The sequence below is a fragment of the Felis catus genome, chromosome C1 (genome assembly GCF_018350175.1).
Source record: "Felis catus isolate Fca126 chromosome C1, F.catus_Fca126_mat1.0, whole genome shotgun sequence".
Taxonomy (NCBI): domain Eukaryota; kingdom Metazoa; phylum Chordata; class Mammalia; order Carnivora; family Felidae; genus Felis; species Felis catus.
Window position 1 is genome coordinate 54,186,279 of NC_058375.1, and position 22,654 is coordinate 54,208,932.

The window sequence follows — 22,654 nt, forward strand, 5'->3', positions numbered from 1 at the left end:
ATACTGGGGACTAATAAGCAGTAAACTTACATCGAGCATTTTAGTGGGACCTCTCATTTCCTTCATGGTTCCTGATAAACGAGGTTTCAGTGTTGCTTAGGTTGTTCAAGTTTTAGTTTTGCTGAGTTTACCTTCACAGCACTTTCCACACCTCACGGTGCTTACTGCACCTGAGGCTTGTTCTTGAGTGCTCTGCAGCAGTGAAGTATGTTTCTCCAAACTCGGGAGCTTCCTATTCTTATGTAAAAGGATTTGGATCCTTCTCCCTTAAATCGAGGTATTTAATATTATTAGATTATCTTCTGTTGCTCACTGCTAGGTGCTACAATGACATCCACCGAACAGAAGTATTCTGTAAGTTTGAGGCATTAACTTATTTAGCATGAGTGAGTTAGCATACCTGCTTTATCATTTCCAAACACTTTGGATTTTATTGATTTTTCTTTCTTTAACAGAGGCTGTCTGGTGTATTGTTGCCGGAGCAAACAGAATGCTAATTATCAGTACCTTTATAGTTACTATTTTGTAGTCATTGATTTATTAAAGCTGTACCTACCAAGTACACAGTTAATGAAGCATTGACCATTTCTAATCAAGGAATTCTTACAGATTTTTTGAAAATGAATTGGCTAGGTTCTTTCTTTGTAGCTATTGGGAGACCTTGGACTTTGAGAAGAAAACCCAGGACCCTCGCAGAACTTAGGAAGGCTAACAGTGTTGCAGTTGAGTTATGCCACACACTTAAAACAAGTTTAGAAGTGCTCATTCTTGTAGTACCTTTCTTAATTACATTCTTGTGCTGCGGAAGAAGAGGAGAAACAGATAATTTCTTCATTTCATACTTGGCAGTGCTTATAATGTGCTAGAGAAAATATTTTCCCCTCAAAGGAAAATAGGAAGTCTGCTTTGAAAATTTAAAAATCTATTTTCTGGAGCTATAATAAACACATTGTAAAATAACTTTAACTATAATGTTTTGATTCATGATTTATGTTCATGTAGGTAATTCACTAATATTTATCAAAAGATTTTCCTCTTTTAATGAAATTCATTATTTTAGACCTTACAAAAAGTATTGGTACCTGGTCATCAGAAGAAAATTATTATTTTCTCGTTTTACAAATTAAATGTTGTGGAGTATCTTACATGAGAATAAAATATATATTTATATTATTTTAAAAATTTAATATTCATTTAATTCATATCAATTTCTGTATATTCAATGTAAACTTTACACATCATCTGGTTTTTAATAACCTGCTTTTCTTTTTTTAAGCTAATATCTTAGTATTTAATCATGCCAAAATACTATGACTTTAACTGCATTTCTTGATTAAGCCTTACTGAGGCATTCAATTTTGAAGTGAAATGGTTTGAGTTTTTCATTATCTTCAAACATAAAAGATTCAGCTTAGCTTTTGAAATCTAATGTGTACTCTTTAAAAAAATAAATTACTCTTAAAGTTTTGAATCCATTCAGTAATGACATGTGGAGCATATGGAAAATAGGTTAATGATTTTTCAGATCTGTGCTAGGTACTTGCGTGCAGTAAGTAATGTACTAACGAAGCTTGAGTGCCATCCTAGGCTAGGGTTAAAAATCTAATGGACTGTCTTCTGTCTAGTGATTTCATGCTACTAATTTTTTTCTTGTTTATGCTTGACTGCAAACGTACAAAATACAAATGTTTTGTATGGATTCTAAATACAAAGGCCATGGAGTTTAGCCTGCTATTGCAAAAAAGAAAAAACTTAAATATAAAAATCAATGAAGTTTTTCATTTTTGTTTTTTTGGGGTAATCCAGATGATATAAAATAATAAAGATCAATGAAGGTTTTCGTTTTTGTTTTGGGGGGTAATCCAGATGATATGAATAGAAACATATTCATATTCTCTCAGAAGAAAATGTCTTATTGTGAATTGTACAACTGAAATATACTGTTTTTGTAATGCACTTTGGCAGAAATGATTTCTTCTTATGTAAACAATCACTTTTATTGTTTCTAATTAAAAATATAGATTGTTTTATTAAATAATAGATTATTTTATTAAAAATAAAAATATATAAACATTATCTAAACAATAGATTATTTTATTAAAAATAAAAATATATTGTTTCCAACAATAGGGGACCAAAAAAGTAGTATGGAATAGTGTAGAGGCATTAAAAAATAATATTTTAGAAAAATATTGGTTTTTCTTATCCTTAACCACAGCATACTGGCATTAAATAACTTTAAAACATTACAGACCAGTATTTAAGGTTTACCTGTTTTGGTGCATTGGGGCATTGTTGATTTTACATTCCCTAACTAGTTCTCTTTATTTATTTATTTATATATTTTTTAATGTTTATTTATTTTTGAGAGTGAGAGACAGCGAGCAGGGGAGGTGCAGAGAGAGAGAGAGAGAGAGAGAGAGGGAAAGAAAGACGGAGATACAGAATCTGAAGCAGGCTCCAGGCTCTGAGCTGTCAGCATAGAGTCAGATGTGGGGCCCGAACTCACAAACCATGAGATCATGACCTGAGCCAAAGTTGGATGCTTAACCAACTTAGCCACCCAGGTGCCCTGTCCCTAACCAGTTCTCTTATTTAAAGCTTATTTTTCAGCTTTACCTGCTGATTGAAATTTTCATATATCCAAATGAGACAATAGCAACCACCATTTATTCTTCAGAATTTTGCCTTTACAGTGATTTGATTCAAGAACTCAGCCTAGGTTTCACTGATTCATAAGGCACAGTCTGATGAAAACATGTCATTGTGGAATTAGGTTATATTTCATTTAAATTGATTTTCTGCCTGTCAATTAGCAAGTGACAATTACTCACAAATACACTTTGTAATAAGTTTCTATGTTTAGAAAATACTGAGACAGGGGCGCCTGGGTGGCTCAGTTGGTTGAGTGTCCGACTTTGGCTGAAGTCAAGATCTCACAGTCCATAAGTTCAAGCCCCACGTTGGGCTCTGTGCTGACAGCTCAGAGCCTGGAACCTGCTTCAGATTCTGTGTTTCTCTGGCTCTCCCCCACTCATGCTCTGTCTCTCTCTCTCTCTCTCTCTCTCTCTCTCTCTCTCTCTCTCTCTCTGTCAAAAATAAATAAAACATTAAAAAAAATTTTTTAAAAGAAAATACTGAGACATTTTTGGAAGTTCAAGTGATTTGGAAATGGGAATGCCTGGATACTACAGAATTGTACGTAAGCAGGCAGTACAAGTTATACAGTCTCTTAGTGCACTCATTTTATTTTTGGCAGTGTGATCCTGATTACATTGTGAATCTTCTCTATGTAGCATAAATTCCATACAGGATGTTTTTGTTCTTCATCTGATATCCTCCCTTTCTTCTCTTATTGCAGATGTCATATACTTTCCACCTAAAATTCTGACAAGTGTCGGGTCTAACGTTTCTTTTCACTGCATTTATAAAAATAAAAACAAGATTGTTTCCTCAAAAAAGATTGTTTGGTGGATGAATTTAGCTGAGAAAATTCCTCAAAGCCAGTATCATGTCGTGGGTGACCATGTCAGCAAAGTTACTTTTCGCAGTTTGAAGGCAACCAAACCTCGAGGGAAGTTTACCTACGATGCAATATACTGCTGCAATGAGCATGAATGCCACCATCGCTATGCTGAATTATATGTGATTGGTAAGAATACTGAACTTCTCTTCATTTCCTTCCACAGACAGATTTTTATTATGGACCCTATATTAGAGTCCCATTGATAATGTCAGGAAGTTTTATTTTCATTAAAAAATTTGTGGTGATTTTGCTTTGTATTAATATTTTAATGTGTTTTAAATAGATGTCAATATCAATATATCATGTGAAACTGATGGGTACTTAACTCAAATGACTTGCAGATGGTCAACCAATGCAATCCAATCACTCGTGGGAAGTACTTTGCAGTTGAGGTATCATAGGTATGTATTATTTTTGCTGTGTTATTATTCTGTGGATATGGTGAGACAAAACTTTTTATAGAAATATCATCAGAACAGTAGTCTAGTAGACGTTCTTCCTAATAGAGGAAGGTACTATATACTTAGGAAATTGTTGAGGGATTAGGTGATTTTTGAAAAAATTTACATTGATAGAAAAAATATAACTTGTTTTTACCTCAAATTATTTTTCTGATAATCAATTAATTTTCCATAATTGCCTTTTAATTATTGAATGAAATCCAGGAAGAATTGGCTTCTGTACATTTTAGTTTGACTTAGAGAACTGGCCAGAGGAGAATATCCATGATTATAGAGGTCCAGTATCATTTGCTAAAGATAAATATCTTGGAAAAAAGTCAGAGGTTGTTGCACAAAGATTCTAAGAGATAATATGAATGCTTTCAGAAATAGGAAAGATTAGGAAAGAAATGCTTAATAAGGAGTGAAGTGTTATGATAAAGAGTAATTTATGCTTGTTTGTTTTTGTGCTTCCCTGTTTTGAAATGATTCCAAGACATCATCTTCCTGTAGTATCATCTGAAGTAATAAAACTCTTGATTAGGAGGAGGTAGATACATTTTTATTTTTATAATCTCTTTTAGTAGTTTTCAGTGATATATACTGCTCTCAAACACCCTGTCTCAATTTGTGTTCATACTGGGGCCTTCCAGTTTGTATCCCTTGTCCTCATTTATTCTTTTTTTTTTAATGTTTTTATTTTTATTTTTGAGACAGAGAGAGACAGAGCATGAGCCAGGGAGGGGCAGAGAGAGAGAGAGAGAGAGAGAGAGTGAGAGAGTGAGAGACAGAATCCGAAGCAGGCTCCAGGCTCTGAGCTGTCAGCACAGAGCTTGACACGGGGCTTGAACTCACGAGCTGTGAGATGATGACCTGAGCTGAAGTCAGATGCTTAGCCAACTGAGCCACCCAGGCACCCCACTCATTTATTCTTAAAATCTAAATTTTCTTCGTGAAAAACAAATCCCCTTCCTCAAATACTGTGATCTGAATTCTGTCCCTAAAGTGATTAGTCTATTCTTTAAAAAAAAAATTTTTTTTAATGTTTTATATTTTTGGGAGAGAGAGACAGAGCATGAGCAGGGGAGGAGTAGAGAGACAGGGAGACAAGGAATCTGAAACAGGCTCCAGGCTCTGAGCTGTCAGCACAGAGCTGGACATGGGGCTCAAACTCTTGTACCGGGAGATCATGACCTGAGCCAAAGTCGGGCGCTCAACCAACTGAGCCACCCAGGCACCCCATGACCAGTCTATTCTTATGTAGTGGTAGAAAAATGGGGCAATTTCTACATTTCTTACATGGGAATAATAGCTGGCTTCATCTTACTTGATAGTAGCATTTTAAAATCAATAGAATGTTCATGGGATGCCATTTTACTTCTATAATCTGTCTTCACGTTCCTTCCATAACATTTTCACATTAAAAAAGGTGTTTGTGGATGATCATCACATAAGCTCTGTACCTCAATTAAATCGCTAATATTTACAGAAGAGTATGAAACTCCTGCATGTACTGTGGCGAGTTTTTTAAACCTCTCTAAGCCTCGATTTCCTTGTCTGTAAAATGGAGTGAATAATAGGACTTACAAGGTTTCTGTGAGAATTAATGATAAATTCCATTTAATTATAGTTAAGTGATAGAATTTCTCCTGGTAGATTTTCAGTAAATGGCTATTGCTGTCATGATGACAAAGATATAACCTTTGCATTCCAAATGGAGCATTACTGTGTTTCTGTACATGGTCACGGTTCTTTTTACCGCAGATGACTCCCCATGCCTTGTTCTCATCTCTCCCCTCTCCCCACTAGCACTCATTCACACACAGACACCCCAATGATTGTAATTTTGAGGAGACAGGCAGGAAAACGTCACAAAAAATAGAACGAGAAACATAAGAATATAGGTTTTTCATTTTCTTGTAACCTCCTTACTCCATTTTTATGGAAACAGAAAATGCTAATTTAACCACTTAAATACCATGTTCAGAGCAAATAGTGGCAGAAGGGCTATTTCAAAGAAAAGGAAAAATGCTTCGTATGTTCTGAGGTGGAGTGTTGATTGGGACACAGTTATAAAAATTGCTTTCTTAATTTTCTTCTCTGAGAAAATGTGTTATATATTTAACTATATGATTCAGATATAAATCAAAGATTGGTATTGTTTTCATTGTAATTCTCCAAACTGGAAAATACTAGGACATTGTCAATTAAGCTATAATTTACTATCATAAGTTATGTCTTCAGTTTCTGGTGGAATTTAATCCATATTTAAAGTATAAGGTATTTATCTTCCTTCCCATCTCAGGAATGCTCCAATACTACTTGTGATCTATACTTTTAAAATGATAATCACTTAAATATAATATTAACTTAACTTTCAGTGTCGTAGGTTCTACCTCTACTTGGATCCGTAGAGAAGGAATACCAATTATTTTATTTGCATTTCCACTTAGTACCTAATAAAATATTTAATAAGGTTTGTTGTCATCTTTATGGAAATACATAAAATTGTGATACAGTGGGGAAATCAAAAACGCATTTCCAATAAGAACATCTATTTTAAGTGGAATAAAATCTATGGCGTTCTCTCATATATCTTACCGTTTTCATCAATGTTGTATATTAACTGAGTGTTCTCGTATCTTTTAAGGAGCAGCCTTTACTGCTCTGATGTTCCATCTATTCATCCCATATCTGAATCTAAAGATTGCCATTTGCAGAGAGATGGTTTTTATGAATGCGTATTTCAGCCAATCTTTCTATTGTCCGGCTATACAATGTGGATTAGAATCAATCACTCTTTGGGTTCACTTGACTCTCCACCAACGTGTGTTGTTCCTGATTCTGTGGGTATGTCAAACTGTGTTGTGTGTCTTCATTTTTATTAGCAGATTTGGATTCAGGTTGATTCATGGTAATTGTTGTGTTTTACCATTTTCAGATAACACTATTTTTAAACAAAATTTTGTGTGTGTTTATATTGGAATTGAAAAGACAATCAACCTTACAAAGTTTTACTGTTTTTATTTTTTTAAGTTACTTATAGCACAATGTTTTTGTAATAGGAATACTTTCAGCATATAATTTGATAAGTTATATTGGTCATTGGTAATAAAATGTAGCAGTAATATTATTGTAAATAATGCACTGCTTTGTTTTTCTCCCAATGTACTTATGAAAACATTTGGTGTTTTTAATTTAGAAATTAAATTTGGGTATTGTGATGGATTTTGTAATCTGAGTAGTCATAACCAGAGAGTTTAATTCGTGAGGCTGTGTAGGCTACTGAAAGATTCAAAATGACTACACTGAACAAGAAAAAAATAGATAAAGAAGATATCCATCATGACATTTTTAAACACGCTTAAAAAAGATCCACTGATTACAAAGGATTAAGAATATATTGAAAGAATATATTGAAAAGTATAATATATTCCTCCAATATTGCTGCAAAATCTTTGAGAAATGACCTATTTATGATTATGCAATAGAGGTAAAAGACTATCTTTGGTCCTATATACTATTTTGTTGGGAAATTATGCCAAAAATCAGTATTTGATTCGTTATATTTTCAAATAATTAGTACACATCTGAATTAAAACCTATATTTTGTTAAATGTATGATAAAATCATAATATTTAGGGTTTTTTTTATTACCATAGAGTCCCAATTAATTGATTTCCTCCCCCACGTGCGCGCATGTGCACACACACGCACATGCATACACACATACTATTTAGTTTGGTTCCACTTAAAGGGATTTTACTGTAAGGAGTACTTCTCTGGTACTAAGTATCTTGGAATAGCATGGAACCCTCCTACCACTCTCTACCCCACAAACACGCACATTAATAACTTCACATGTAATATATGACACTATGAATTCAGTTCTATATGTTATCGGAACAACCTTTGATGTTATTCTTTTCAGTACTAAAATAAGAAGTGTAAGTTAGGCTTATACTGCCTACTTAGTACTAGAAAACAAGGTGGAGATTCAACTTTAGGATCCAAATGCCAGTTCCATGTGTTACTAGCTTTGTAAACATGGGCTAGACACGTAAGTGCCCTGTGACTAGTTTATCACCCATAAAATGTGGAAGGCTTCTCCTTCCTCCTCACTGTGCATGTTGTAGGGATCATGCAAACTCTTGTACTTCAAAGTATCCTTTCTGCAAACTAGATATTCATGGAATATATCCATACGATATCCATATGATTCAGTCAAGTAAGGTCACAGATTGAATGTCTTAGCATCTCTCACATATTCATACTTCCTTTTCTGAGGAGGAATTAACTTTTCAGGAGTTGAAATGTATGTCATCTTACTGTTGGTCAAGAATGTATTCTTCATATATGAAGAATTGGATAAGCATGAGAAACATTAGAAATGAAAAGGTTTAGAGGTTTTGGTCATCAACAGTGTTAAGGTATTATAAGTGCAGAGCTTCAGAGTTCATATTACTGTGCTGGGATGTTGGGACTTTTAGTTCCCAAATATGCTGAGTTTGCACATTGACTTGTACTATTTTTTTTTAATCTCCTTTGAGAAGGAGATACTGCTTTATAGAGTATAAAAGATTATAACATCATGATAATGTTTTAAAAATATTCTCACTGTTTAAATTACTATTATACAGTACTATTTTTAAATTTTCTAGTGAAACCACTGCCTCCATCCAGTGTGAAAGTGGAAATTACTGTAAAAATTGGATTATTGAAAATATCTTGGGAAAAGCCAGTCTTTCCAGAGAATAATCTTAAATTCCAGATTCGCTACGGCTTAAGTGGAAAAGAAGTACAGTGGAAGGTACATTTTACCTAGAAATGTCTTCAGCTTGCCTCACTAAATGTTATTTCTTATAAGTGTTTAAGAATTTTATTGCATAAGATTTATTTTATTGGCACAAATGTACATCTTCCTGTATTCTGTAGCTGTTTTTATTAAGTAGATATTTCTATAGGTTTAACCCTTTTTAAAAGAATTGTTTTCATGTTTATTTTTGAGAGAGATGGAGAGACAGAGACAGAGACAGAGAATGAGTGGGGGAAGGTCAGAGAGAGAGAGAAGGGGCAGAGGATCTGAAGCAGGCTCTGCGCTGGCAGCAGAGAGCCCAATGTGGGGCTCAAACTCATGAACCATGTGATCATGACCTGAGCTGAAGTTGGGCACTTAACTGACTGAGCCACCCAGGCACCCCTAGGTCTAACCCTTTAAAGTTATGACATTTCCTGTAACCCATCATTTCCCAAAATGAGTTTGACAGAATATTGAAATATTATTTGAAAAAAGATTGCATGGATGAATAAATGTAGGAACCCCTGTATCACTGTATGTTCCTATTACAGAACTGCACTGGGTTACATATTAAAGGTTTAGAGAGGTCCTGCATCAAAGTAATATTTGTGACTTTATTTTATTCTGTGTTTCTCAAACTCAATTTACCAAGGAACTCTTTTTCCTTTAACATCTAATATTCCTTAGTACACTTATGTTCGATGGGACACATTTTGGAAGAAGCTGCTTTTACCAAACAACTAAAACCACACCCGTAGTGGCAAGTGTGCATATGGTGACAGGCCACGTCAGTTTTCAGATGGCAGCTGGCAAAGACCCAGGAATATTAGGAACCCTAATTATGCCTTTAGATCATCCTGATTTTAGCAGAAAGGAATGTGACAGTTTACCATCTTATCGAAGAGACTATCAGAGATATCACTATGTAACCACTCAGTTAAAATTATTAAGAATTTCTGTGGGTAGAGGATTAGTGGACAGAGATTAGTAATAGAGTTGAGAACAGCTGAGAGTGAGGTTGCAAGTAGGTCAGTCCAAATCTTGGCCTGAGAAGGAGACCACAGATGACTAAGATAATCCTTCACCTGAAGGAGCTCAAGATCCAAGTCACATATTTCTATAGCCAGAAAACACAAAGTCAGCCCTCTGTTAATTTTGGAATAGTATTAAGGTTTTAAATAGAATGCACTTCAGGGCCCTTTAGCTACATAGGTGTTGGTAATGATTACTCTAATGCTTGAGTTTATTTTACAGATGTATGAGGTGCATGATGCAAAATCCAATTCTGCCAGCGTCCTGGTGCCAGATCTGTGTGCTGTCTATGCTGTTCAGGTGCGCTGCAAGAGGCTGGATGGGCTGGGATATTGGAGCAATTGGAGTAGTCCAGCCTACACAGTTGTCACAGATATAAAAGGTCTGTAGAGATTTTGTAAATGTGTCTTAAAAATGCACGAGGATGTGCATTTCCAATAGGACTAAAAACTATTCCTTCTGAGAGCACATGTACAACTTGGGCTCCTTGTCTTTCTGCAGTTCCTACCAGAGGACCTGAAGTTTGGAGAATAATTAATGAAGACACCACTAAAAAAGAGAGAAATGTTACTTTACTTTGGAAGGTATTCCTGCTTTTTATATTACCCTTAAATTTTATTTTTATACTTAAGAAAGACTTCATTGTTCATAATCCTGTCATTTTTTAGGCTCTGCAGTCCAGTATTTCATTTCAGTTTTGAGATGTGATTGCAGAGAGCTACAATGTGCTGGCATGGAGTTAGGGAACTTCATTCTGTTCTCAGCTGAGTATATTACAGCTAGGTCAGCATTATTTTGGCAAAGTTGTTTAGATGCTTCAGCCTCAGTTTTCTCATCTGTATAAATGTAGAGCTGGACCAGATGATATCTGATAAAATTCTACTCCCCACCTACCCAGATTGTTCCACACCCCGCAGGCATACATGTGTATGTGTTTGTGTTTATTTTTTTTCTGTTATTTCTGATTTTGAGGAATCTCAATGACAAAAAAAAACATATGGAGAAACACTTCCAGTCAACTGTATAGAGTCGTTTTCGATGGGTTTGTAAGGCATTGGCAGCACTGAATCTTATTTGAAACAGGTGGCAGTAATGGAGGAAGTGGGGTGTATTGTTAATGCTCTGTAGAATGGAAGAACAGAATTGGACTAGATATATATTTTACATGGAATCATCAGTGATCTGGTATGATTTTTTTTAAATGATCGGGCAGAAATTCTGGGATGCCATATACATGGTTCTGATAGCCTCCGTTACTTGAATTAGCAACGATTAAGAGAAGAAGAGATAACAAATGACACTGGGGTTAACATAAATGATGATTAATATCTTTTCATCTCTTTCTTGTTGTTGCTTTACAGAACCAGATGGTTACTCATTGTTGGTTTTTCAGATGAGGAAACTCTTGACTCTCTGCCAGTCTTTCTTTTCTCTAAAATTAGTGTGAAACTTCTCAGTAGAAAAGTGTCCTAATTGTATCATAATTAATTATACTTAAATGATTTATTCCCTGAGTCTTAAGGAAAAAAATAAGTTTCCTGTGCTGTATACCCATCCCGATGACTTCATTGTGTCTCTGTCAGACACCAGCCCTCTCCTACCTCACCTCCCCATACTTCAGCCTTGAACTAGACGGGGCTTGCCCTGGTCTGCCCCTGCCTCCCAGTGGGAAACGTATAAGAAGAGTTCATGAGCTTGGTTGATATAAAAAGCACGGGAGCCCTTAAACTAATCAATTTTCATGTTTACTACAGCCTCTGATGAAAAATGACTCATTGTGTAGTGTAAGAAAATATGTGGTAAAACATCATACTTCCCGCAATGGAACATGGTCAGAAGATGTGGGAAATCACACTCAATTCACTTTCCTGTGGACAGAGCAAGCACATTCTGTTACAGTTCTGGCTGTCAATTCAATTGGTGCTTCTTTTGTGAATTTTAATTTAACATTCTCATGGCCTATGAGCAAAGGTAAGAAAGGGTACAGGGTGGTAAACCTGTGCCCCTTTCAATATTCAATTTTTACAAACTCCTCCCATTCTAAATGATCTTCCAAGAAGCCTGCAGTTCCCTGAATCTGTAAGTCTGTCTCCTGTCTTTAATTTCTTCTTTTCTGAAAAACAGCAAAGCAGGTTGTACCCTGGTTATATAATATGGTCCTTGGGTTTTCATGTGGTAGAACCATGTTGAAATAATATTATGATAAATGAGAATATTCTAGTAAATCTAATACCTAAACCTTTTGGATCAATGCAAATTGTACGTGAATTAATCTCTCTCTCCCTGCCTCTGTGTGTGTGTGTGTGTGTGTGTGTGTGTGTGTGTGTGTGTGTGTAAAAGTAAGTACAGGTACATGTGTGTTTTATATTTATTACATACATATGTAATAGTATGACATATGGATGCAAGTAATTGTTCAGACTGGAGAATTAATCTGTTCTTCATTAAAAAAATTTTTTTAACATTTTTATTTATTTTTGAGACAGAGAGAGACAGAGCATGAATGGGGGAGGGCCAGAGAGAGGGAGACACAGAATCTGAAACAGGCTCCAGGCTCTGAGCTGTCAGCACAGAGCCCAACGCGGGGCTCGAACTCACAGACCGCGAGATCATGACCTGAGCCAAAGTCGGCCGCTTAACCAACTGAGCCACCCAGGCACCCCTGTTCTTCATTTAATACAAGTGATGAACTGGGGCTCTGTGGTGGCTCAGTCAGTTAAGCATCCAACTCTTTGTTTTGGCTCACAGTTCATGAGTTCAAGCCCTATATCAGGCTCCACTCTGACAGCATGGGGCCTGGGATTCTCTCTCTCTTCCTCTCTCTCTGCTCCTCTTCCATGCTCTCTCTCAAAATAAATACCCTTTTAAAAAAAGTGATGAACCTTCTTTAATTAATTTTGATATATTTGATTAGAGAATTGAGAACTGCCTTTAATAGGAGTTTCCAATCTGCATTACATATTCAACGTGTAACTTTTTAATGGAAAATTCAAATCTCTTGTATCTCTACTAATCTTTTCCATGAAGTCTTTGCTTATTGCTTTGATTAGGTATGTCCTAAATTGGGGTGCTTCCTGCCTTTCTTAAGGTATTTTATATCTTGCCTTATATTAATGATTAGTTTTGTACGTATAGTGTAAGCTTCTTGTAAGTTCCATAGCATCTACACAATGTTTTACACTAAAAATATGTTCCATCAAGATGTTCTAAAAATATTTATTGAATGCTGCACTGTGTTAGGTGGTGGGAACTCCAATGTGAGAAAAACTATAAATGGTCTCAGTATCCACAGAGCCAAATCAACTTTTTGATTATTTAATTAACAAATAATCAAATAATCATACAAGTTGATGCTTATTTACAAACTGGGATAAATGTTCCCAGGAGAGGAATATAATTTTATAAAAGAAAATAAAATAGGAACCTGACTTGGTATTGAGGATTAGAGAGGCTTTCTTAAGCAAGCAGTATAGGAATGAAACTTCCCCAAAAGAGCATTGGCTCTTGAGAGAGGAAGAGTCTGACCGAAAGTCCTTGTGGCATAGGAGAGGACATGAAGGAATTTTATCCTCACATATGGAAATACAGTGGAGGCTTTTTTTTTTTTAAGTAGGCTTCATGCCCAGCACAGAGTCCATTGTGGGGCTTGAACTCACAACCCTGAGATCAAGACCTGAGCTGAGATCAAGAGTCGGATGCTCAACTCACTGAGCTACCCAGGCACCCCTCCAGCGGAGGCTTTTAAGTGAGACTCTGTGAGGAGGGTGTTAAATGATCAGATTTGTTCTTTGAAAGCACAACTCCATCAGCAGGAGAGAAGAGTTTGGAGAGAAGTAGAGGGGATGATGAATAAGCTTGGGCAGTATTCCAGTGGCGAGCAACTTCCTTGACTCTATCCAAAATCCCGTTTTTGGTTTCTCAATAGCATATATTCCCACATCTTTCTGCATACATGACTCTGTGGTACAAAAATAATTGTATTATATTTATTTATATAAATGTCAGCCTTCTCTTCCTTCTCCTTTTGTCTAATAGGTTATATGTGCCTTGAGGGTATTTGATTTTTTACATTAATTTTGAATTTAAAAACAAATTTCCTTCTTTTCCCCTCAGTAAATACCGTGCAGTCACTCAGTGCTTATCCTTTAAACAGCAGTTGTGTGTTTCTTTCCTGGAAATTATCACCCAGTGATTACTCTCTGATGTATTTTATTACTGAGTGGAAAATTCTTAATGAAGACAGTGAAACTAAATGGCTTAGAATCCCTTCATCCGTTAAGAAGTATTATATTCATGGTAAGTTTGCTGTACTTTAATAAGTTTCTCTTATGGAGTAGTAGGAGAGTGATTATTATTAGTTCAAATAACATAGCCAGTTAATGAAAACTTAAAAAATATAGATGATACTGCCATCTTACTACATATAATTCTATCCCTTTATCATAAACATTCAATTCTATTTCATTTGATCCTTTTAAAATATTTTACACAGTTGTAATCATATCATCTATCAACTTTTTTTTCTGATTTGTTCCTTTGATATATCACAAGCATGTTTCTCTTTTCTCCCCAGTCCTTTTAACTGTATTTTTAATGATCATATAGCATCTTATTCTAAAGTCTACTTAAACCATTTATTTTTTTGAGAACATTTATGTTGCTTCTAGCTTTACCTTTTTTTTTCTAGACTATTTTTTAATGGCTTTTACTATCTACCACCAAATTGTTTTCCCAAATATGTGTACCAACATATAATACCACTAGTGGAGAGTGGGAATGCCAGGCTGAAGGTCTAAAAATGTAGGACTTGGTGATGTAGGCAATATAAACTCCCCAAAGTAGACCAGTTGCCCCAGGAGGCGATTAAACTGCATAATACAGTATCTCCAAGTCTGAGTAAGGTTGAAGTAGGGAAGCTAATGATTACCATGATCCGACAATACAGTATCACTCCAGAGACTTATACTTCAGTTGCATTCCAAAGACCCTAGCATCAGGGCACATAGAAACGATTGATAGAGAACTAAATTCAGTTCATTACCACTGTGGTCCAGATGATTATTTTCTGTGCTTTTATTTAAATTATGGGAATGTATAATTTAGGCTTCAAAGGGATTGATCCCTTGTGGAATATTTATATATTATCAACATTTGTAAAAATGATGCATCACTGATAGATTTGTTTTGAGCTTTGTTATACAGATGGTTGTTCCCTTGATGGGGGGCGCGGGGGGGGGGGGGCTGGATAAGCAAGGGGACTCCTGGTCCCTGCTCCTACTTTGCATTTCATAAGACTTTAGTCTCACAGCTGCCTTGAATAGGGAAACTAAGTAAACTAAATGTATATGAAAGAGGAATGTTGCTAGCTTTGGGGATATGGAGAGGAGGTAGGGCATATTGTCCTAGAAAGGGAAACTGGAAGTTCATATCCTATGAGCTTGAACAAATTGGTAATCATTGGAACGTGCCTTTGAAAATTGCAATCTTCTGTCTCTGGGTAATATTTTCAAAAATTAGTTACTAAGTATTGTCATTACTAGGAGAATTTGGAATGCTTAGGTTATTTTTGAAACTTGCTTAGTCATCAGTTTCGATCCATAAATAACTAAATTTCTAGGTGTGGAAATATAGGAGAGTCACCTAAAATTTTTTTATATAAGTTTTAGTCATTAATATTAATTCAGTAGGAATGACCCTTCAATAAATTTTTCTCCTCAGATCATTTTATCCCCATCGAGAAGTATCAATTCAGTCTTTACCCAGTATTTATGGAAGGAGTGGGGAAACCGAAGATAATTAATAGTTTTACCCCAGGTAAATTTTTTCCTTTCGGTTTCTTTTCACACAGATGTGTGGTTTCCTGTTTCAGTTAGCAGTTATATTGCCATCTTTTTACACAGATGTGTGGTTTCCTACTCAGCAGTTATATTGCCATCTGATTATATTCTTTTTGATGAAGTCATGGAAGAGTCCAGAGTCTTACATAGATGTGTCAGGGAGTGATTGCAGTAGGGGTGTATGGTTCCCTGGTGGTAGTAAGAAGGAGAACAGCCAAGCATGGTATTGTATTCTCGTATTGGAAATTAAATTTTTCAGTCTCAAATTGGATAAAAAGTTAATGGAAACAAAATAAAGGGAGATATGCAGCTGTACAATAAAATACATCATCAGAAAGACTACTTGGAAAAATAGGACTTTTCTGTACAATTCATATAAATGTATCTACCCCAAGTAATATGTTTGGGGGTATATACTTTTGAGCCTTTAAATTTTAATCAGTCTTTTAAAGGAAACATTTTGTTCCCTAAAAATAAAACTAGAGGGGCGCCTGGGTGGCGCAGTCGGTTAAGCGTCCGACTTCAGCCAGGTCACGATCTCGCGGTCTGTGAGTTCGAGCCCCACGTCAGGCTCTGGGCTGATGGCTCAGAGCCTGGAGCCTGTTTCCGATTCTGTGTCTCCCTCTCTCTCTGCCCCTCCCCCGTTCATGCTCTGTCTTTCTCTGTCCCAAAAATAAATAAATGTTAAAAAAAAATTTTTTAAATAAAACTAGAAAGGTAGTTATAGAAATAAATTCACTGTTCCTCTTAAATTTCTGATTCATCTTACCATGGTTGGAGTATTAACATTTTGATTTTTCTATTACTGTTCACATTGTCTTCAAATCGAAGCAACCTAATGATGAAGTTGAAGAGAGAAGTATTTTGCCTGGTTTCAGAATTAAAATAATTATAAAAATTCATTCATTATTTGACAAATACATGTTGGGCACAAGAACTGGGGATTGAACAGTAAACATCAGTCTCTGTACTCATGGAGCTTAAACCCCAGTGCTCTAATGGGAATGACAGTAAACAAATCATGTATAATGTAACAGCAGATAGAAGTGAGTGCCATGAAGCAAAATAAAAGTAAGATGAGTTAAAGTGTGGTTCTTTAGGGGCTCCTTGTTGCGGGGGGGGGGCTCTCAGTAGAGTAAGCGTCTGGCTTCACCTGAGGTCATGTTCTCATGGCTTGTGAGTGTGCGCTCTGTGTAGGGTTCTCTGCTGTCAGCGCAGAGCCCAATTCGGATCCTCTGTCTCCCTGTCTCTCTGTCCCTCCCCCGCTCACACATTCTCTCTTTCTCAAAAATAAATAAACATTAAAAAAAAAGTGCTGCTTTAGTTAGGATGCCCAGAATTGGTCTTTTTCTCTGCGCAGATGACATTTAAGTCAAGACCTACAAGTACAAAAGAAGACATTTCAGGCAAAGGTTAGCAAGTGAAAAGTTTCTGAAGAGCAAGTATATTTGGTAGCTCAAGAAAAGCAAGGTCAATGTGTGTAGTGAACAAGGTAGACATTGGCAGGTGTTGTAAGTAGGCTTCTCTAGGAGCAGATGCTGAGACAGAGTCATCAGAACTTTAATTGGTACTTTGACTTATATAACCTAAGGTGATCAAATGGAATTGGCAAAGAAATAATTTTGAAAAAATGTTTTGCTAAATTACAGTAAACATAATTCTGAACAAAATAATCATTTTATTAATGTGACCATAATTATAGTTTATCTTTTTCTTATTTTTATATCTTTAAAGTAATACAGATTTATGATAAAATCAGAAAAAACGTCTATTGTAATTATTGATACAGAAAGATGTCATTATTTTCTCAAGCTTCCGAATCGTGTGGATTGTCTTTTTCAGATGATATTGAAAAACGCCAGAATGATGCAGGTCTATATGTAATTGTGCCAATAATTATTTCCTCTTCAATCTTATTGCTTGGAACATTATTAATATCACACCAAAGGTAATGTATTTGATGTGAAAAATCTTTATGAAAAAAGCCCTTGAGAATATTTAAACCTTAATTTAAACCCCAAATCAGAAACATTAAAGTATGCTAGATATGTTTATGTGTATTCAGTATACAATTAAGATAGCCTAAAAAGAAAAGGCCTGTTTTCAGGAAACCACATTCTGTTTTGCTAGTACCACATAAACATCATGGAAGAAATTCATTATTTATTTATTTATCCATCTATTTATTTATTTATTTATTTATTTATTTATTTATTACTATTTTTTAATCTTTATTTTTGAGAGACAGAGAGGGAGAGTGTACACGAGCAGGAGATGGGCAGAGAGAGAGGGAAATAGAGGATCAAAGATCTGAAGCAGGTTCTACATTGAGAGTGGAGAGCCCAATGCAGGGCTCAAACTTACAAACTGTGAGATCATGACCTGAGCTGAATTTGGACGCTTAAATGACTGAGCCACCCAGGCACCCCAGAAATTCATTTTTAAAATGTAAATACATTCAGGAAATAACAGGCTTATAACAGGATATCCTAAGCAGTATGTTCTCAGATACGGCAAAAATGACTTTTAGAGTTGTAGATTTTGGGTTGAGGACTTTTAGTGATGAAGATTTACCTGGAGTGGACAGTTCATTTTTAAAAATCAGCACTGCACGGCTCCCCAGTTTGGCAAATAGCCTTGTTTGCAAATAACCTTGAATTTCTTGTGGTTCTGTGGGTGCCCCATCACTGTGTGCTGAGAGGTCCAGACCAATGATATTATTTCACACATGCCAACTCTCTACAGAAACTTTTGTCTTATAGCAGAAAAGAGGGACAGGAGGTTTTTAGAGTCTGAATATATCTTTCAGTCAAGTGAGTTGATGAGGCCATATCAAGTGGAATTGTTTCTGAAATTCAATCGATGGCCACTTTTAATATACTATTTTCTCCAAAAAAAATCCATGCCAATGTGCAGCACAGTGCCTGGCATAGAGCTTTCAAATAGTGTTGGCTATTTTTATTATTATACTGGTTATTAGATTTGATCTAGACAGAACGTTGTAGAAATCTTCATGGGATAGTATCTGAAATGAATCAAGCCCTACTGAGACATAGCTGATTAATTTCTAGTTTGTGCACTCATTAACTGTGAACATTTTCAGTATGAATGTTTTGTTATTTATCCTTTGCAGAATGAAAAAGATGTTTTGGGAAGATGTTCCAAACCCCAAGAACTGTTCCTGGGCACAAGGACTTAATTTTCAGAAGGTCCCTTTTTTAATTTTTTTAACCCAAAATATATAAGATTGCATTTAAATGCTATATGCCTTATATAGCTTCAAACATTATTAAGGTTTAAAATATTTTAAGGGTACGGTTTAAGTCTTATTGTATTCATTTAAATATGGGTTCTCTTTAATTACATATTTTTAAGAATAGCAAGATGCAGAGATTTAAAACCAGTATGAAAGTTTATCATGTGGGCATTAAATATATATCTGTATCACAGTATATAATAAAATAAATATTAGAATATTAAGAGTTAAATCTGATGAAGAACAGATATTTGGATATACTTTTTTGGTATAAATTGATTGTCTTTAGGTAAAAGCTGGAATCAATATTTTTAATCCCTGTAATTATTTCCATAATTATTTAAATCAATTAAAAACTATAAAAATAATTGTGGCCTCAAACACCACAACCTGAAAAATATAATTACCATAATAAAACTTACATTTAAGTACATTGGTTTTTTTTCAAGCTAAAGTACCTTATGAATTAGCTACAATAAAATAATTTGTACTTACATCTATAATAGAATTTCTTAGAAACCTCTAGTGTTTAACTAATATTTCATTAGTTCTTGTAGTTTCCCTTGAAGCCAGGTTGGTTTTCCACCCATAAAATTGAGAAAATAGAATTCAGTTTTCATGTCCAAATATCAACATGCTGTTTTAAATATCAGTCATATGGAGGTTATTAAGCAGTCTCAATGATTGCATCTTTATTATTAGTCACTGTTGAAAAGTCTTCACTGGTTTCCTTTTAGCTACAAGATAAAGTACAGTCCCTTTAAGCTAGCACTCAATGACTTCTGTCTACAATCTGTTATCAACTTACATATCCTATCTCTTCTGTCCCTGGGCCTTGGTCATGCCTTTACTGTCCCCTTTACCTCTACAGCCCCACCATGTCAGTGAAGACCTTGCCCTTCTAGGCCCTTTTCCCCAAACCTTCCTTTAACAAAAGTAGTTCAGAATTTCTCTCCCTCTAAGTTCCCAGAGCATTTTACTGTTTAATTTTTGTGAAAAGTTCTCTGAATTCCTGGGGAGTATTTTACCCCTCACAAATATTGACTGACTTCCTGCTGCATGGGAAGTATGAAAGTGAAGATTCAGTAAAGCATTGCTGGTAATTCATAAGAGTGTCTGCTTATATATGTGCAAACCACTGAGACATAGTCATATATGCTTCAATCTGCAGCATCTCAGCTTCGTTTCCTGTAAAATGAAGTTTAATAGAACTTACATCATAAGATTGTTTTGGGGATTGAAGAAGATGGTACTTGTAACATAGTTAAGTTTCAATAACTATTAGTTATCATTATTTTACATATTTAGATGTTTTAAATTATTATTCTTTCAGTTACACTGTGGGGTAAGTATCATTATCTCCATTTTATAGAAGAAAAAACGTGAAGCACATAGTGATTAGGTGATTTATTTTAGAACCTGGCTTGGCTTGCCTATTTGTCTCACAGTGGAGCCTGCTCCATTAGTTCTTTTTCTCTCTAGCGGTGGCTTTCAGTTTTGTTTTTTTTTTGACCATGACCCACAGTAAGAAATACGCCTTACCTTGCAGCCCAGTACATGCATAGACGTAGATATGCAAAACTGAAAAAATATGTCAAAGTGATTTTATTATATGCAGTGCTATTTTCAAAATTCTATTTTGTTTTAAAAATACTGATTGCAACCCAGTACGTTGATTTCACATACTAATGGCCTATGACTTGAGGTTAGAAAAACACTGCTCTACAGCTTATCGATGAACAAATGAACAAATATGTAATATTGTAGATGTAATAGTGCAAACAATTAAATTGTAATCTTTCAGCAGAAATTAGTCTTTTTTATATTAAATATAATTTATTGTCAAATTGGTTTCCATACAACACTCAGTGCTCGTCCCAACAAATGCCCTCCTCAATGCCCATCACCCACTTTCCCCTCTCCTCTACCCGCCATCAACCCTCAGTTTGTTCTCAGTATTTAAGAGTCTCTTATGGTTTGCCTCCCTCCCTCTCTGTAATTTTTTTTCCCCTTCCCCTCCCCCATGGTCTTCTGTTAAGTTTCCCAGGATCCACATATGAGTGAAAACATATGGTATTTGTCTCTCTCTGCCTGACTTATTTCACTTAGTACAATACCCTCTAGTTCTGTTCACGTTGCTGCAAATGGCCAGATTTCATTCTTTCTCATTGCCAAGTAGTATTCCATTGTATGTATAAACCACATCTTCTTTATCCATTTTTCAGTTGATGGACATTTAGGCTCTTCCCATAATTTGGCTATTGTTGAAAGTTCTGCTGTAAATATTGGGGTACAAGTGCCCCTGTGCATCAGCACTCCTGTATCCCTTGGGTAAATTCCTAGCAGTGCTATTGTTGGGTCATAGGGTAGATCTATTTTTAATTTTTTGAGGAACCTCCACACTGTTTTCCAGAGCAGCTGCACCAGTTTGCATTCCCACCAGCAGTGCAAGAGGGTTCCTGTTTCTCCACATCCTTGCCAGCATCTATAGTCCCCTGATTTGTTCATTTTAGTCTCTCTGGCATGAGGTGGTATCTCAGTGTGGTTTTGATTTGTATTTCCTTGATGAGGAGTGACATTGAACATCTTTCCATGTGCCTGTTGGCCATCTGGATGTTTTCTTTAGAAAAGTGTCTATTCATGTCTTTTGCCCATTTCTTCACTGGATTATTTGTTTTTTGGGTGTGGAGTTTGGTGAGTTCTTTATAGATTTTGGGTACTAGCCCTTTGTCCGATAATGTCATTTGCAAATATCTTTTCCCATTCCATTGGTTGCCTTTTAGTTTTGTTGATTGTTTCCTTTGCAGTGTAGAAGCTTTTATCTTTTTTTTTTTTTAATTTTTTTTTCAACGTTTATTTATTTTTGGGACAGAGAGAGACAGAGCATGAATGGGTGAGGGGCAGAGAGAGAGGGAGACACAGAATCGGAAACAGGCTCCAGGCTCTGAGCCATCAGCCCAGAGCCCGACGCGGGGCTCGAACTCACGGACCGCGAGATCGTGACCTGGCTGAAGTCGGATGCTTAACCGACTGCGCCACCCAGGCGCCCCTAGAAGCTTTTATCTTGATGAGGTCCCAGTAGTTCATTTTTGTTTTTAATTCCCTTGCCTTTGGAGATATGTTGAGAAAGAAATTGCTGCGGCTGAGGTCAGAGAGGTTTTTTCCTGCTTTCTCCTCTAGGGTTGTGATGGCTTCCTGTCTCACATTCAGGTCCTTCATCCATTTTGAGTTTATTTTTGTGAATGGTGTAAGAATGTGGTCTAGTTTCATTCTTCTACATGTTGCTGTCCAGTTCTCCCAGCACCATTTGCTAAAGAGACTTTTTCCCATTGGATACTCTTTCCTGCTTTGTCAAAGATTAGTTGGCCATACATTTGTGGGTCCAATTCTGGAGTCTCTATTCTATTCCATTGGTCTATGACACTGTCTTATCTTCAGACCAGGTAGCACTAGTTTTAAAGATGATCATTCTCTTTATAGAAACTTCACTTTGTTTTGAGTCCATCTAGCCCCATACCTCTCTCAGCTATGCACTTACTTGCTGTAAGCCCTTACTCCCCTTTCATTAAACAGAAGTCATGATATTTTTTTAATTTGTAAAATATTTATTCCTCTCCTCTCTCTTCCATTGTAAATTCATATAGTAACATTTTTGTAGCTATAGTGATATTTCAGCCATATATATTTATTTGTCGTTCATTCATTCATTCAATAAGCACACAGTGAGTATTTATATGTAAGTCTAGGATATTTCTTGGATCTTGG

General features: G+C 35.8%; 1 protein-coding gene across 9 annotated transcripts in view; it reads left to right on the top strand.

Moving 5' to 3' along the window:
- LEPR (leptin receptor) overlaps positions 1-22,654 on the top strand; it is a 155,007-nt gene that overhangs the window by 116,833 nt on the left and 15,520 nt on the right. For 8 of the 9 annotated variants that reach the window (XM_045035967.1, XM_045035970.1, XM_045035966.1 and 5 more), the window contains 11 exons: positions 3,362-3,652; positions 3,810-3,927; positions 6,617-6,816; positions 8,628-8,776; positions 10,019-10,178; positions 10,298-10,380; positions 11,551-11,767; positions 13,910-14,092; positions 15,515-15,610; positions 17,476-17,581; positions 18,767-18,842. In XM_045035967.1, coding sequence (XP_044891902.1) covers positions 3,362-3,652; positions 3,810-3,927; positions 6,617-6,816; positions 8,628-8,776; positions 10,019-10,178; positions 10,298-10,380; positions 11,551-11,767; positions 13,910-14,092; positions 15,515-15,610; positions 17,476-17,581; positions 18,767-18,842 — 1,679 coding nt within the window. The remainder of the gene's footprint in view (positions 1-3,361; positions 3,653-3,809; positions 3,928-6,616; positions 6,817-8,627; positions 8,777-10,018; positions 10,179-10,297; positions 10,381-11,550; positions 11,768-13,909; positions 14,093-15,514; positions 15,611-17,475; positions 17,582-18,766; positions 18,843-22,654) is intronic. The other variant, XM_045035972.1, reaches the window with a different exon arrangement.